The sequence below is a fragment of the Balaenoptera musculus genome, chromosome 3, assembly GCF_009873245.2.
Source record: "Balaenoptera musculus isolate JJ_BM4_2016_0621 chromosome 3, mBalMus1.pri.v3, whole genome shotgun sequence".
NCBI classification, from domain to species: Eukaryota; Metazoa; Chordata; class Mammalia; order Artiodactyla; family Balaenopteridae; genus Balaenoptera; species Balaenoptera musculus.
The window spans coordinates 75,336,494-75,353,854 of NC_045787.1; the positions used below are offsets into that span (position 1 = coordinate 75,336,494).

General features: G+C 37.1%; 1 protein-coding gene across 9 annotated transcripts in view; it reads right to left on the bottom strand.

The window, feature by feature from the left end:
* MCTP1 (multiple C2 and transmembrane domain containing 1) overlaps nt 1-17,361 on the bottom strand; it is a 558,214-nt gene that overhangs the window by 160,550 nt on the left and 380,303 nt on the right. For all 9 annotated transcript variants that reach the window (XR_005019457.1, XM_036848826.1, XM_036848822.1 and 6 more), the window contains 4 exons: nt 4,649-4,751; nt 2,799-2,901; nt 2,367-2,468; nt 1,912-1,986 (listed from right to left, as the gene is read on the bottom strand). Coding sequence is in view for 8 of the 9 variants with exons in the window: in XM_036848826.1 (XP_036704721.1) it covers nt 1,912-1,986; nt 2,367-2,468; nt 2,799-2,901; nt 4,649-4,751 (383 nt within the window). In the remaining variant the exon portion in view is untranslated. The remainder of the gene's footprint in view (nt 1-1,911; nt 1,987-2,366; nt 2,469-2,798; nt 2,902-4,648; nt 4,752-17,361) is intronic.

Consider the following 17,361-nt stretch of genomic DNA (forward strand, 5'->3'; position numbering starts at 1 on the left):
TACTGGGAACCTTAAATATATTCAAGAATTCTGAAGTCCTGTGCTTTTAAAATGCTTTAAATGCTTTAATTTCAAGATATTTCAAAGTGAAATGGATAAATAGGGATGGTTTTATTTAGGGCCTTAGGGAAAAACCTGTCAAGTATTGCTTTATTATAGAAAACTAACATTTTTTTCACCATTTCAGTAGGATTCTCCCTTTCTTACTATCATAGTCTCATTCTCTCTCTCTCTTTTCCCTCTTCCTCTCTCTATCTCTCTCCTTCCCACAATAAATTTCACCCACATTTTCTCATTACTTTTTCATAATATTGGATTTAGGGAAAAATGTATGGCAAGTACTTTACAAAATCTGTTACTAAAAAAGGCATATGACAAACTATTGTATATAAAATAAGTTACAAAGATATATCGTACTACACGAGGAATATAGTCAATATTTTATAATAACGACAAATGGAACAAACCTTTAAAAATTGGGAATCACTATAGTGTACACTTGTAACATATAATACTGTACATCAACTACACCTCAATAAAAAAAAAGAGATAGACAAGCTACAGATATTGAACAAGAAAAAAAAAGTACATGAGAATTGATATAATTTAAATTAAAAATTTAAAATTAAGGCATGACTGCAGCTCTAAGAAAAGCAGCCCGTACGCTAGATATAGGTTCAAAAACTTATATACAGCTATGTTAATAATTAGAGTAATATGTCTGCAGGTTAATGTTTTGCTACTTCCAAGTACACTTCAAGGCCGATCTGGTATTTTAAAGTAGATATGTAAAGTTAACTAGGGTCATATAGAAAAAATAATATATATATGTGTACATACAGATGCGCATACGTGCCTACCAGTTTAAACAAGTTAAAATTTCTTTCAGGCAAAGTAAAAAGTGTCCCTATTTGTTTCCTTCTTGGCCCCTGATCACCTTACTTTAAGTGCTACTTTTATAACTTTTAACTATAACTGTGGAAATATGTAATCTGTATTTCTGTTCAGATAGGTATTACATTTGTAACTCATGCATTGTCTTTAAACAACTAAAGATTGCACTGTTTATGGTGAAGTGATTGGATTAAAAACAAAATATTTTTGGCCTTCTAATAGCACAGGAAATTATTAAAGATTTTAACACGCACAAATGAGTTCTGTAAACTTTATAACCTCAAATACATTTGATTTTAGCTGTGTTAATTGGAAGTAAACAATTTTTAAAAGGGGTAGCTTAGTACTCTTTTCTTAACTTGCTATCAAATCGAATTTAAAACTACAAGTCTAATTACGAGATATCAAGCATAATTTTAAATTTCTTCATGATATAAAAATCAGGGTTCCTGATTTTCTATTTTCTTAGCTAAAAATGCCAATAAAAGTTCACTTCTAAAAGATCATAGTTAAAATCTAATTAAGAGGAAGGCTTCCCTTAAAAGATAGAGCCCCCTCTCTCATGGATTAGAGGGAAGAGCTTTATACTGGGCTCACTTTACAGACACCTGCATCATACCTGTGGGTGGTCTGGACATATATTTGAACCTCAGCTTTTGGTGTTCTCATTTACACATTCCATGGCAATCAAACTGTATTTTATGTTCAAAATGATCATTCTTCTGCTAACGCATGAATACGTATCCATTCTATGCAGAGCCTACAGTATCCCCTTTCCTTTCTGACCACCCCCATCCAACTTACTAGTTTGGTATTGTCCTTGTTTGATCTTTTAAGGAAAGGAAGGGAAACGAGAAAAAGAAAGAATAAAAGAAAGAGCCATTTCACATCAGTAGATGATCAAAAATTCCATAGTCTTCCCCCCTCCATACCTCCAAAGTTTATTTGAATTTACGTAGATGTTTTACAGATATAATCAAGTCTTCCCAGAGGGATTAATCTTTCCTTGCTTTTTACCTGTTTAGAGAGTCTGTTTTCCTCTTCAATGTACTTCTGTTCTTTGGGTATTAATGTTCGTAAGCTGGCTTTCACCTATACATCAACATATGTGTCTGTTATGGATTAATAGAGTACAAATGTTTACAAGTTTTTCACGCAGTTCAATTTGCGATAATTTCGAAAGTTTCAAAGTCCTGGCTGCTGTGCTCATAAAACATAAATGTATACAGTTGCACATGCATGCGCTTCCATTTCTGACGCCGGCAGGCAGCGCCCAGAGCACAGCCACAGCGGCCGCCGCCAGCTATAGCAGAAAGTGTGGGTGTGCCAGGCAGCGGCAGAAGCATATTCTCCAGGATACATCAAGGTTTAGAGAAAATGCGGAATGACAGAAATTCTCTACAAATCAGGAACAAAAGCTTTCATGAAACTGAACTCTTTAGCAGTACAAAAAAGCCAAAGTTAAGACTTACAGCATTAAAAATCACATCTATTTCAAGATAGATGACCCCCTTTGTTGGCCCTGTCAGCTGCTTGTTTTTCAAGACGTAGGCTTTCTGTTCACCATTTTGAATCTGCGGGAAAAGGACATGACAGCCGTCTGTCTCGCGGTCTCCACTGAATACACTCCCTCAGTGACCTTTGACCCCCAGCTGCTGAAACTGACAGAGAACCCAAAACAACTGTGGCAATTCTGACAAGTACCTGTTCATTACCAGGATCAAGTCTGTCAGGAAAAATTAACTATCATGGGATTCAACATGGCCGTGCATTGAGTATGTTAAAATTTTTAGTGTTCTTATTACAGACCTTGGTTGAGAAATGACAGATATAGAGCTGAGGGTTTTTTTTTTTTCCTTGAGCAAAAGCAACACAGAGCAGTGTGTCAGGTGAATGAAACTTACGGACAGCAATGGTATAGCAACTTTGCCCAGAAAGTCAGCACTTCGATCCCGATCTTCATCATAAACTGTCACTTCAAGAACTGAATGGATATCTTTAATGTTGCTGCATAATAAATATAGGTAAGGAATAAAAGACTTCATCAGTGGGGAACAAGAACACAAATGCTTTTGAAAATTTAGATAGCTCCAGCTGATTTGGTATATATGTGTTTTATGTATACCATTTGCATACACATACATAAGGTAGCTTGGTATCTGACAGAATTTCCCACAATGCACCTTAGTAGACATGATGGTTCTATTATCTGGAACTTTGAATACAACTGTAACTTTAAGTTATAATTTTTCAATAAAATATAATTTCTATCTGGATGGGCAAAGAATAAGTTATTGTAAAAAACAAAAAATCAATAAGTGGCACTTATTTTTTTTTAGACTTGTCCTATTCTCATTATTACAATAATTCCCATCTTCTTGTTACTCCCACATAAAGCACCACCAGGTTTGATTTCAGCAAGAGTCACAGTATAGTTTATATAATTTTTCTTTTTTATCGTAATAGAACATCTCTTTATCTTTATAGCTGTCACCAAAACTCTGACTTATTTCTATTAGGTTTATAGTAAAACTTAACCAACACAGAGTACAGAATGAGGACAATGTAACGTTGATAGCTATTGTACCACCCTAGGATTTAGAAATTAAGTAGTGTTCCATTATGTTCCAAAGACAACATATGTAATAAACAAGTATGCAAGCTCTTCATATTTTGTTTCTAGAAAAATAAGCCCCAATTGTTGACAGCATTTATTCTTTGATCAAACTGTTTACCAAGAAAACATGAATTAAGAGAAAACAAAAAATGAATATATTCATTACTGAAAGACTGCAACCACATGTGAGAAAAGGCTTTATCAGAGCACAATCAATTAATGGCTTTGATAATTATCAAACCTATTCATTCAATTATGCATTCCAGAGAAAAACACTCTCCACAACCTTCTTAGGAGTGCAAGTCTCCTGACCAGGCTTTCATCTCTTATAAAAATGTGAAATTCCTTAAAGATAAATTGGTCAGATAATTAAATCTAATTAGTTACTGGCTCTTAAGCAAGGACATTATAAGAAATTAATGAGGAATTTAGCAGTTTCTCATATACGAAAATAAAATAAAACTATGTTAGAAAACTTTTAAGAAGTACTTCTGTTTGGAGAGTTTTCCTTTGTTCAGAGTTCATTTCTAAAGCCCAGCTTAAAAAAAAAAAAACAAAAAAACCACGGACTTAGGAGATAACTATAGTGTAACATCGGCAGCTTTTACAGTGCATGATCGAAAAGATTTACAAACTTTAAAAAAAAAAAAAGAAAATTAACTCAAAGTGTTTTCTGGTACGTAGGACCGTACTTAATATTCTTATTGTGCTAAAATGCAACAAACCAAAACTAAAACATCTGCCGAATCCGAGACTGGATTGTTTGCTGATTTGAGCAATGGAACAAATAGAGCTTTGTCCTCCTTGGTGTCAGTGCAGTTGGGGAGAATTTCAATAGAAAGTATAAAAGGAAGAAGCAGTACGGCAATTCAGTTAATGGGAGCAAAATCCTTCGTCAAATCATATATAAGATGCACAGTTTAAAAAAAATATCTGTGAAAACAAAGAAAAATGGCATACCCTTTCCCCAGGTTTCACTATCAGGAAGGTAATGCAATTATGCAATTCTTTGTTGCTGGCAAAGGCAGGCCAGATTCATTGAGTTGTTAATCAGTTAAGAAGAAACGCACAAAAATCTCAAAAATAAATATCATTTAGCAGCAGTTTTGAAATGAGCTCAAAGTAATGACTACTCACAATGTGAAGACTTTGTTCCACTCTGGATTGAGATTTTTGTAGACCGTATGTGTTAGCAGCCTATCATTGTTCAGTTCAACCACACAAAATGGGTCACTTTTACCTACAAGAGATATGGAGGGAACATTTTTAGTACAAATAGCACCCACAGTTCACAGTGTCGTGACCGTGACCACATCTCTTTTCTAAAAAGTTTTATAGAAAACAAAAAGTAAAGTAAAATTTTAAAAACTAAAAAATAACATCAAAATAGAGTTAGATGTAACTGGGTGATGCTAACAATTGTGATTCAGAGCAATTTAGAACTTGAAAAAAGTAAAAGAGAGCAAATTACACGGCTGCTATTTTAATTTGCAATTTTTTTTACAAAACTACTACTATAACTGCTGGTTATGAGGAGAAACGTGATACATATCCATCCCTAAATCAGATTTTATTTAATTCAACGACCTTTGAAAGGTTCAGCCCCTTTACTTTAATGCATGTATTTTCCAACTCATCTGACTCACTAGGAACTGGTAATAGAAATTCCTAAACAAGTTTATTTTGGGAAAACTGTTCTATTGCAGAATTACAACATTTTAATCTGACTTTAGATTCTCTTCTGAAATATCTATGGCATCACAAAAAGGTAAATTAGACCCTCTGAGGCAGAAAAAAATTCTGCCATTTGAAACTTAACCTCAGTAACCAATCTGCATGTTAAAGAGCAGTATTTTTTCTGTCCACGGAGAGTGAAGGATTTGGAAGTTATCATATATTCAGAACCACTCTACTCAGCCATAGTCAAACCTCATCCATTCGGTAATTATATCTTGTGATGTCCTCAATATTTTTGTAATGTCATGTCCTGTATTGTAAGAACCCATAAAGTCATTGGCTCTATGGGGGCAGCATTAATGATATTAGTGCAGCATGTAATTTGTTTGATACCTTATACAAATGACAATGAAATCAATATTTAGAGAAAGCTGTCCAGAGGTCATATCTTTTAAACTACAATATTGATTTAGACTACATAAGAGGTTAATGTGCATATTATTAACTTTAATGATAAAGAATAATTGTTTTAAATGCATTGTGAATTGTAGTCACAGTAGTTTACACTTCTGTGAAAGCTTAAATATCACTGAAGATTTTCAATTAAATTTTAATAGGAAAGAATTCATTAGCTATCAGTGACAGATAAGCTATGTATTCCCACACAGCAGTGTATTTACTTTCCATATTGTAATTTTGAAAATGAGCTGTACAAACTGTGACTCACCTTTAATTTAATTTATTAATTTTACATTAAAAAAGAGATTTAATATGTGTGTGTTAGTTCAGTGGCCTCCTATAGCCCAGGATAATTGCGTAATTTAAAATTATGGCAGTCTTTTCAGTTTTTGGTCTTGGGAATAATTTTCAATAAAGAATAGAGAACTGAAGCTCTTTAAGGTCAGGTGAAAATTTTACCTCTGGTTTAGGATCTGTATTTTTCCCCACCTTCTTCAGTCCTCTTGCCCTACCTGTTACCACTCTCATTTACAACTCACACATGCCATGAAAGATGGTATTCAAAAAAATTTTTGTTCATTAAAACACGGTATAATAGGTTTTATTTGCCACATCAACAACTTTATTTTCTCCCAAAGAATTCAGGCACAAGCATGAAAAATAGATTAGTTTTCAAAAACTTAGTTATTCTTAAGGCTCATATTAAGCATCTTCTCTCCACACCTAGCTTTGTGCTGGGTACTATGGTATAAACAAAAGAACAGAGCACATAAACTCCAACCTCAAATAGTTTATAAAAGGTTTGGAGAGATAAAATATATCTACATAGAACAAGCATAGGGAAGATTAAAGCCACATTTATGATAGAATCCATGTCAAAAGAGTATTTTACTTTCACTTTAGATGAAATGATAAGCTTTGGAAACATTTACTTAAAAGACAAGTGTAACTCTCATACTCTTCCTTGGACCTCGTTTTAACTTTTCTTATATACATGTACATTCACGTTAATCAGTAAAAAGTAACTACAAAAAGATAGCACTTTTCAGTATTTCTGTTCCCTCATTTTCACTTGCTTTACTTCAATTACTATTCTATTTCAACGGACTTGGTTTTACTTGCCCTCAAATGACCAACAATGTGTAACAGATTCAGTCAAAATTGTACCACTGCTTCAATAACAAAACACAAGAACAAACTCCAAAGACTGAAATCTATGGTGAAAAAATTTACTTTAAACTTCTACGAACAGAGGATGAAAATCTTTACTTGACTTTTTTCCCCACAGGAAGTATATTCAGTTGTGTAAGACTGAATACAGTTCTTTCAACCAACCCCATGGAAAGTCTCCCAAATCATCACCTTCTTTGTTGCTGTATTTTTAATTTACTGACAGTAGAAGATCTAGAGTCAGTGGTTGGCTAAAGGATCAGAAAGAAACAAAATCTGTGCTTAATGTTTAACATTTTTCCTATCTTGTTAAGAAACTGATACATTTATCAAACTCTATGCCCATGAGGTAGTAGCAATCCATATTTTCTTACTATTTAATTGATTATTTCTGAAGACCATTCCTAGGGAAAACCAGTATCAGCCATCTATCACATTACTTAATCTCTCAGTTACTCTCCTCTACTAGAAGAAAGATGTTAAAGAACTAGAGACATTTCCACACCAAAAACAGTGTAGAGCCTTCTAAAGCCACTTCTCAGTCATTTTGCTATTCTAAATTCCAGTGGCATACCATCACTGGCAAAGATATTCTCCTATGAGAACCTATATTATAACTTGGAATGGGTAACCAGTATAATTTTTAAGAGACCATGTTAGACATTATGCAGAATATAATGGTGCTTACGTTAAAAAAAAAGAGCCTTTTGCCTGAGGTAGACCAAACTGCTATTTAACATGGCTTTAATTCAAGCTGATTTTCCCCAATCTGAAATCTATTATTCTTAACCTGCTTACAGTCATATAAAAGACTGACTGTGGTCAGTGACATGACCCAATCCATGTAAATGCTGTCATTTTCATTTTTCTGAAAACTTCTTCTCAAGTTTAACACATCTTCTTCTCAAGTTTAACACATCTTTGATGTCTTCTCAGAGCCCATAGGTTAAAATCCACATCATATGGTATAGAATATAGTCTTTCATCTCCAATCTCAAGGTCCTTAAAGTCCCTTACTTGAGCTGTATCACACCTTTTGATTCCTCAAATATTCCATGTACTTCCAGAGTTCTGGGCAAGGCATTAAAGTTCAAAGTGAAAGCCCAGTGGTCTGGGAAAAAGGGCCTTAACCTTGGAGGCTGAGCAATCTGGGGTTGATACTCACTCTAGGACCCTGAGCCTGTTTCCTCACACATTCAACAGTGACCGTAATGGTCCCTTGCAGATATAATAGTTAGAATACAAGTAGCAGAATGTCTGGCACACCAGCAAGGGCCTCAATAAATAATAGCAATAATAGTAGCAATAATAAGGGCAATTACAATACTTATTATTGTCATAATTGCAAATATTTTCTGAGTTTTTATTATAAGCCCAACATTATGTTTTCAAAAAATTTTATGACTACTCTATGAGAAAGATGCTTTTACTATTTCTATTTTACGGAGAGGAAACTGAGGCTGGCAGATTATATAACTCACCAGGTCACACAGGTTGTAGTGAAGCTATTATTCAAACCCAGGTCTATCTGACCTTCAGAGCCCTTGCTCTACCTCTGTGGTCCATGCTCCCTTTAATTAAATAATATTTAAATGTAAGCCACTAGGCAAGACCTTTCCCAATAACTGTGCCATACCTCAGTATTTAGTGGGCCACACCCAAGGAAAGAGCTGGGTAATGTCTTGTCTATAGAGCCATTCATTCAACAAATATTTATTGCTTACCATGTACCAGGCACATTCTATGTGCTGAGGAGACAGACATAAAACAATTAAAAAACCCCCTGAACTTATGGAGTTTGCATTGAGGAAGAAGAAAGACAATGAATAAGAACATTTTATAGTATTTTAGAAGGTGATAAGTACTATGGAGAAAAATTAAGTTGGGAAGGTTAGTGAGGAGATAAGGAGTGCTGGTATATATGAGTAGTTTTTAAAAGGGCTGCCAGAGAAGGTCTCAGTGAGAAAGCGACATATGGGCAAAGAAACGAAAGAGGCAAGGGAGTGACTGTTAGTCAGAGAAGTGACTGTGCCTGGTGTTTCTAGGAATATCCAGAAAGTTAGCGTGTCTGGAGGAATGGATTGGGGGTGGGGGGTGAGTATTAGATGACATAGTTAGAGAGGTACAGGGAGGGTGGCAAGCCTCTGTAGGATTTAGCTTTCACTCGAAGTGCTAGGGCAAGTTTTTGGAGGGATTTGGGTTGAGGTGTGACAGGATCTGATGGCTGCTATTTGGAGAATAAGGTAGAGAGAGGGCAATGGAGGAGACAGGGAGAAGAGTTAGGAGGATATTACAATAACCCAGGTGACGTAGAGTGGTTCGATTCTGGATATATTTTGAAGGTAGAACCAACGGAATTTGCAGATGAATTGAACAGATTATTTGCAGATTTTGCAGATTATTGAACAGTCTATTGTGCCTGATATTATTATTTGGGAATGGAAAACAATTTACCGAGCTTAGCCAAGTCAGTCTTTCTTTGCAAGGTAAAGAAGCATTCAACAAAGTGCTCTGACTAGATATTTCTAGAATCCAGCAGAGGAAAATTTAGGTAAGGAGAGAAAGGCAATTTTATTTTTAACTTCCATTTTCATCTTTTCCTTCTAAAAAGTTATGTTTTTACAGTTATCAGTGTTGATGCCAACATTAGGTCTTTACACACTATGTTATTTTTGACTAATTTAAAAAGAATCCTCCTGCCATTAAAGGCATTAAAGGGCAATTAAAAATTAACAGCAATTTCAACCAAAATAACAGTAAACATACAATATCAAATACTATAAACTTACTACTAGAAAGCACACACTAGAGTTTTATTTTAAAGAAGTGGCTACACATAGTTAATGTGCTTATCTGGTTTGCTAAATGACAGTTTAAATGACTGGCTTTTCAGTTCCTAAATTTTGCAGTCTTAATTATGTGCCACCTAAACAAACAAAAACAATCACAGAAATACCAATGATGGACCTAACCATTAATTATCTCCTTAATTATTCCATCTTTTCATCCTTTTATCATTCCAGTTAGACCCTGTGATATGCTGCTTTGCTTGCTGAAAGTACTGGAGGGGTGGAGTTGACTACAGGATGCAGTGTTGATGTCTATAAAGTGAACTGTACTCTGCAAAGTTCTAGAGAGTGATGCAAAGCCGGCCCCTGTTATCATTTTATTCGGTACTGTCAGGCTAGAAGTGCAAGGAATGAAGGCAGCATCCAAAGTCGAAGTGTATTTTGTTTCTGATCATTTTTGTCTATCTAAAATAAAGAGCATAAATGCATGGGAACAAAGATTATATAATCTCTGTTTCCCTCTTACTCATTCTTGTCAGAAGACTAAAGCACTCTTCCTTAACGTTTGCCATTTTGGCTAAAAAGTGTCTATCTCTCTCCTTTCCAGGGCAAGAAACTGGAGATTTTGGTTTGGATGCAAGATAGAAATTGAAGCAGTGCTGGGTGAGGATGGAGGCAGGGGGGTTGATTGTGTTACCTGCCATGACAGCTAGAAGAGAATCTTAGCTTTCCTTGAGAACATGGCCACTTTCCATGTCGATAATTTCTAGAGAGAAATAGGAATACATTTTGAAGCATTCATTTCTTATTGAGTGTCTGCTTGTCTCACCCCAGAGTTATAATTATGATAAGATTTAGTCCAGCTCTCAAGGCACACACAATTTAGTGGGCAGGATAGACATGTAAATACACAATTATAATGCAGGGTTGTAAGCGCTGTAATAAAGGTAAGTAAAGAGTGCAATGGGAGCAATGAAAGGAAGCATATCATTCTCTAAGTCTAGAACAAGAAGAGGAAAAGAAAGTGAAGACTTTTTCCCAGTAGAGATGACGCTGGTGATCTATGCTAATTACACATCTCTATCACCAGCAATTTTAGAAGTGAAGGACTTTAAGAATTTGTGATAAGGATTATTTAGCTTACATCTATTTGTTTATCCCTTTAATAGGGTCTCTGTAACACAAAACCTAGATCTATGTTATATAACAATTATAAAATAGATACTTACAAATATTATGTTAGGACTGATGCATTTATCCATAATCTAGTTAAATACTAAGAGCTATCTTTTTTTCTATGGATTTTTATAGGGAAAAAATCTCCCAAGGGAATTAAAATTAGGAAGAGACTCTTTTACCTTAACTCATAAAAATAAACCTATAACAGATCTTAAAGCATCTACTCTATTACTTCAGTTCTCCTTGCGGTGAAAAGACTTTCCTATAACAGTGAAAATAAACATCAGAAATGTCTCCAATGGGCATGTCTAATGGCAAACTTCAAATCGCAGTGAGGATTAAACAGGGTGCCCTGACTGGCTAATTCTCTCTCACTCTTAGCCCTTGTTCTCTGAGGTCACCACACTGACATATTTACAAAGAACTGTGGGAAAGTCAGCACCACCCCTGCTCACTTGCTACCTGTATTGTGGGCAAGTGGATAACTTCAGTTTGTGCCAACTACTGGTTTGAGCATTAAAGTCACTCAAGAGATACTGAATGATATTCTTGCTCCCCAAATAGAAAGTTAACTCTGAGCCATCAGTGGTGGGCTTTGTCCAAGGTCATTTTGCTGCTGACAAGTAGCACACTTTGCTGGTTGTGATGTGTTATAAAAATGGGTACGTGTGTGGGGACCCAGTGACCACCTCTTTGTTGCCACGTCTCTGAAAACACAGAGGCTTTCAGTAGCACTGAAGGCAATTCATACCCACAGGGGCCTTTTACTTTGGGGCTACCTTGCACAAATTAAGCTCTTTGGTTTAATTTCTTCAGTTGCCACAGTTTGAAATGGTTATAATTTAATCTTTAAAAAAATTATAATCAAGGTTGCCATCTTTCTACAAACTGGAATTTCAGTCATAAAACATAACAATGTTATAGTTGAGGGCATCCCATAGGGGCCACCAAAATAAAGAGCAACCTACATTGGAGACATCTTCCAATCCTCCCCTTATCACTGGAGATGAGGCTTTGACCTTAGCCTTTTTCATCGACTGACCTCAACATATTTTAAACATCTGATTAGTAGAATTACATTAACTGACACTCTTCACTAAGTTCCCACTGGGTCTAGCTCTGGGACTAAGTAATAATAGGGCGTCTCTTTTCTCACTAAGTCATGAAGCAGGTTTCATTGTGGCATAAAAATGGACCCTCTAGAGTTGTGGCTCTCGGCCCACTAGGTATAAAACATTTTCCTCATATTGTAGATTTTGTAATGCCCTCCTCACTATTCTGAAATACAATAAAACCAACCCATAAGTGATTTCAGTATTTAATATAATGCTTTAATGCTATTATACAGAGGAATAAATAGAAAGTTGGGTATGTACAATAAAGTCATATGTTGATTTATTCAACAAATATTTATTGAGTACGTACTATGTGTTAGGCCATATGAACAAACAAATAAAATAAAAGGAAAGGTCTCTGCTCTCATGGAGTTTGCTTGCAGTGGGGAGGGAGGAAAGAGAATAAGTATTGAACATAATTAATAAACAGATTATATTGTATGTTAGAGAGTGATATATGTTAATGGAAAACAGAAAAACTACAGCAGGATAAGGGGGAGGGGCACAGTTTATACAATTAATTAGGGTGGTTGGAGTAGACCTCATTGTGAAGGGAGGTCTGAGCAAAGAACTGAATGAAGTGAAGGAGTAGTTAAGTGGATATTGGGAGAAAAGTGCTCCAGGTAGAGGGAGGAGCTACAGCAAAAGCCTGGTGTGCTCCAGGAACCTGATAATAGGACACAGGGAGCAACGGGAAGAATAGAACATGTCAGAGTAGTAACAGGGAACCAGGTCATGAAGTGCCTTGGAGGCAATCCTAAGGTCTTTGGTGGTTACTGTGTAAAGTGGCAGCCATCAACAAGACTTGAGTAAATAATATGTATTTCAGGATGTAATCTAGACTCATAATCATGAAACAGATCTTAAAGCTATATTAGTGCCTATATTTAGTCATGCAGGAAATGGGACAGTTTTCACTCTTTATGATTGTGTAATGCTTTTTAAGACAATTAGTATCCCCGCCCCTCAACTCCCAACATAAATAGTATTCCCCAACCATTGTGGCAACTTAATTCCCCCACAGATTTCTAAAGCACCCAAGGGGGCAATACTGTCCTCTCCCAATTGAGAATCATTTCCCTACAGCAACAGTTCTTAAACATTTTGGTTTCAGGAACTCTTAAAAATTGCTGAGGATCTCAAAGAGTTTTTTTGTGTGGGGGTTATATCTATCAAAATTTATCATTTTAGAAATTAAAAATGAGAGCATGGGGCTTCCCTGGTGGCGCAGTGGTTGAGAATCTGCCTGCCAATGTAGGGGACACGGGTTCGAGCCCTGGTCTGGGAAGATCCCACATGCCACGGAGCAACTAGGCCCGTGAGCCACAATTACTGAGCCTGCACGTCTGGAGCCTGTGCTCCACAACAAGAGAGGCCGCGATAGTGAGAGGCCCACGCACCGCGATGAAGAGTGGCCCCCACTTGCTGCAACTAGAGAAAGCCCTCACACAGAAATGAAGACCCAACACAGCCATAAATAAATAAATAAATAAATAAATAAATAAATAAATAAAATGAGAGCATGTAAAGATACACTGTGTTCTTGGGTTGGAAGAATTAATATTGTTAAAATGGCCATACTACCTAAGGCAATCTACAGATTCAATGCAATCCCTGCCAAAATACTAAAGATATTTTTCACAGAACCAGAATAAATAATTTTAAAATTTGAATTGAAAGACAAAGGACTCTGAATAGACAAAACACTCTTGAGAAAGAAGAAAAGAGCTGGAGGAATTATGCTCCCTGACTTCAGTCTATACTACAAAGCTACAGTAATCAAAACAGTATGGTACTGGCACAAAAACTGACACAGATCAATGGAACAGAATAGACAGCCCAGAAATAAACCCACCTACTTATGGTCAATTAATCTATGAAAAAAGGTGGCAAGGATATACAATGCAGAAAAAACAGTCTTGAAGAGTACTGGGAAAACTGGCAGCTACATGTAAAACAATGAGATTAGAACATTTCCTCTCACCATATCCAATAATAAACTCAAAATGGATTAAAGACCTAAATGTAAGACTGAAAATCATAAAACTCCTACAGCAGCGGTCCCCAACCTTTTTGGCACCAGGGGCCGGTTTCGTGAAAGACAATTTTTCCATGGATGGGATGGTGGGGTGGATGGTTTTGGGAAGATTCAAGCACATTATATTTATTGTGCACTTTATTTCTATTATTATTACACTGTAACATATAATGAAATAATTATACAACTCACCACAATGCAGAATCAGTGGGAGCCGTGAGCTTGTTTTCCTGCAACTAGATGGTCCCATCTGGGGGTGATGGGAGACAGTGACACCTGAAGTGTGTTGCTTATGTCCAGTCTACTCCATAATCTCATTTTGGTGGCTGTTACTGCAGAAAACCCTACTGCACAAAGATAGGATGTTGGAAATGGAAGCAGGCTTTTCAGCACTTTTGTGGCAGTCTCAGGATATTCCGCCTTGACTTTAATCCAGAACATATGGAGATCTGAAGTTGTCTCAAACATACTTTTAAGGGCACCATTATTTGCGACCTCAAGTAGTTGATCCTCTTCTAGCACGGACAAAGTCGATTCATCTGACTTATTCACAAATGGGTCGAGGGTCCATTCCTTCCCAGGTCAGGGGTTTTTCGTGGCTGGGAAGTAATGCTCAAACTCTTTTGAAAGTAATGCTCAAACTCTCAGAAAGTTCTGAGCTAGGTGATCACGCACCAGCTGGAAGAAAGAAGGCCCTGGCTCAGACTCTTTCAAAATTTCTGCTAATATCTGAAACATCTCAAAAATCCCAATGTTCACTCATCGACCCCATAATTCCAGTTTGGCTTTGAATGCAGCCACTTTATCTGCCGACTTGAACACAGTTGTCATTCTCCCCTGAAGTGACAGATTGAGTTCGCTGAGCAGGTTGAATATGTCACACAAGTAAGCAAGTTTTGCGACCCATTCTGTGTCACTGAAATGTGCTGTCAGTGGTGACTGTTTTTCTAAAAGAAATCTCTGGAGCAGCTCTCGTAACTCAAAAACTCTGGCCTGTGATCTACCTTTAGAAAGCCATCTCACTTCTATGTATAAGAGAAGACGTGTGTGCTCTGCGTCGACCTTCTCACAGAGCTGTGAGAACAGACGTGAATTAAGGGCATGTACTTTAATGTGGTTGATAATTTTAATCACATCCTGCAAAATGTTGTTAAGTTCAGGTGACATTTTTCACCTGGCCAGCATTTCTCTATGGATGACACAGTGCATAGACTCACATTCAGAAGCAACCTCTTTGACTGGAGTAGTGAAACCAGAAAGCCGTCATGGCAGCTGCTCTGTCCATGCATATACTGACACAAAATGACCAATTCAGTTTTCCTGATATGTAATTGTTCAAAGACTTGAATAGTTCTGCAGCTGTGGTGTTGGTTGGCAACAAAAGTGCACATAACATATCCTCATGCACATCCTCCTGAAAAATAAATCGCACAAAAACAAGCATTGTTGCCTTGTTGTCAACATCGGTAGACTTGTCAACCTGGATTGCATACCATGGTGACTCATTAATCCTCTCTAACAATTGTGCCTCAATATCCTCTGCTATTTCATCAGTTCATCTAGTTATGGTGCTAGCCAAAAGAGGAACATGTGCCACCTTTTGAACTGCAGCCTTTCCTAAAAGTTCATGACAAATGTCCTTAGCAGCAGGCAGGATCAACTCTTTACCAACAGTAAAGGGCTTCTTAGCTTTAGCAATGAAGTTAGCCACTAAGAATGATGCTTCTTAGCTTTAGCAATGAGGTTAGCCACTAAGAATCAGTGCAGACACATTTGATGAAGTGGTGGCCTTCAATAATTGCTTCTGTTCTTCGTGTTCACGTTTTTTCCTTTGAAAAACTCCAAAGGCTTGTCTTTTAATGCAGGGTGCTTGGTCTCCATGTGGCGAAGCAGTTTTGAAGGTTTCAATGGCTTTGTTGGATAGCCAGTTGCCACATGTTATACAAAGTGGGCTTGGAGAATGTGAATCACCTGTTGCAATGAACCTGTAATTTAAGTAGGACTCTTGGTATTTTCTTTTAAATGCAGCTTTCTTTTTGTTGGCAGTCTTACTTCTGGTGTCTCATCATAGGGTCTTCCCCCTTTTCAAAGAAGCTCTCTAGCGATGTTTGTTTTTTACTCATTTTGGCTAGGGTTAGCTTGTGGGCTTACCAAAACTGTGACTGAGACAAGAGCACAGTGCAGGAAAGAGGTGTGGATGAAAGTGGTAAATAAAATAATGGGTTGGCCATGCACAGACTAAAATAAGTGTCGGATTCTGACTTAAAGCCTGCCACCAGATGCAGCTGTACAACTGAAGTACATCAACTCACTTGCCACTATAAAGCCTGCCACCAGATGCAGCTTAATTGTCACTTGCCACTCACTGATAGGGTTTTGACATGAGTCTGCAAGCAACTGATTTATTACGGTCTCTGTGCAGTCAAACCTCTCTGCTAATGAAAATCTGTATTTGCAGCCACTCCCCAGCGCTAGCATCACCACCTCAGCTCCACCTCAGATCATCAGGCATTAGATTCTCATAAGGAGCGCGCAACCTAGACCCCTCACATGGGCAGTTCACAGTAGGGTTTGCGCTCCTGTGGGAATCTAATGCCACTGCTGATCTGACAGGAGGCGGAGCTCAGGCAGTAATGCGAGCGATGGGGAGCGGCTGTAAATACAGATGAAGCTTTGCTCACTCACTGCTGCTCACCTCCTGCTGTGCGGCCTGGTTCCTAACAGGCCACAGACCAGTACCGGTCTGTGGTCTGGGGGTTGGGGACCCCTGTCCTAGAGGATAACATAGGCAGAACACTCTTTAACATAAATCACAGCAATATTTTTTGGATCTGTCTCCTAAAGCACGGAAATATAAGCAAAAATAAACAAATGGGACCTAATTAAACTTTATTTCCTTTGCACAGCAAAGGAAGCCATCAACAAAATGAAAAGACAACCTGCTGAATGGGAGAAAATATTTGCAAATGATATGACTGATAAGGAGTTAATATCCAAAATATATAAACAGTTCATACAACTCAACATCAAAAAAACAAACAACGTGATTAAAAAATGGGCAGAAGACCTGAATAGACATTTTTCCAAAGAAGAAATACAGATGGCCAATAGGCACATGAAAAGATGGTCAATATCACTAATCATGAGGGAAATGCAAACCAAAACCACAATGAGATATCACTTCACACCTGTCGGAATGGCTATAATCAAAAAGAACACAAGCAACAAATGTTGGTGAGCATGAGGAGAAAAAGGAACCCTTGTACACTGTTGGTGGGAATTTAAATTGGTGCAGCCACTCTGGAAACAGTATGGAAGTTACTCAAAAAACTGACAATAGAACTGCCATATGACCCAGCAATTCCACTCCAGGGTACATATCTGAAAAAAACAAAAACACTAATTTGAAAAGATACAGGCACC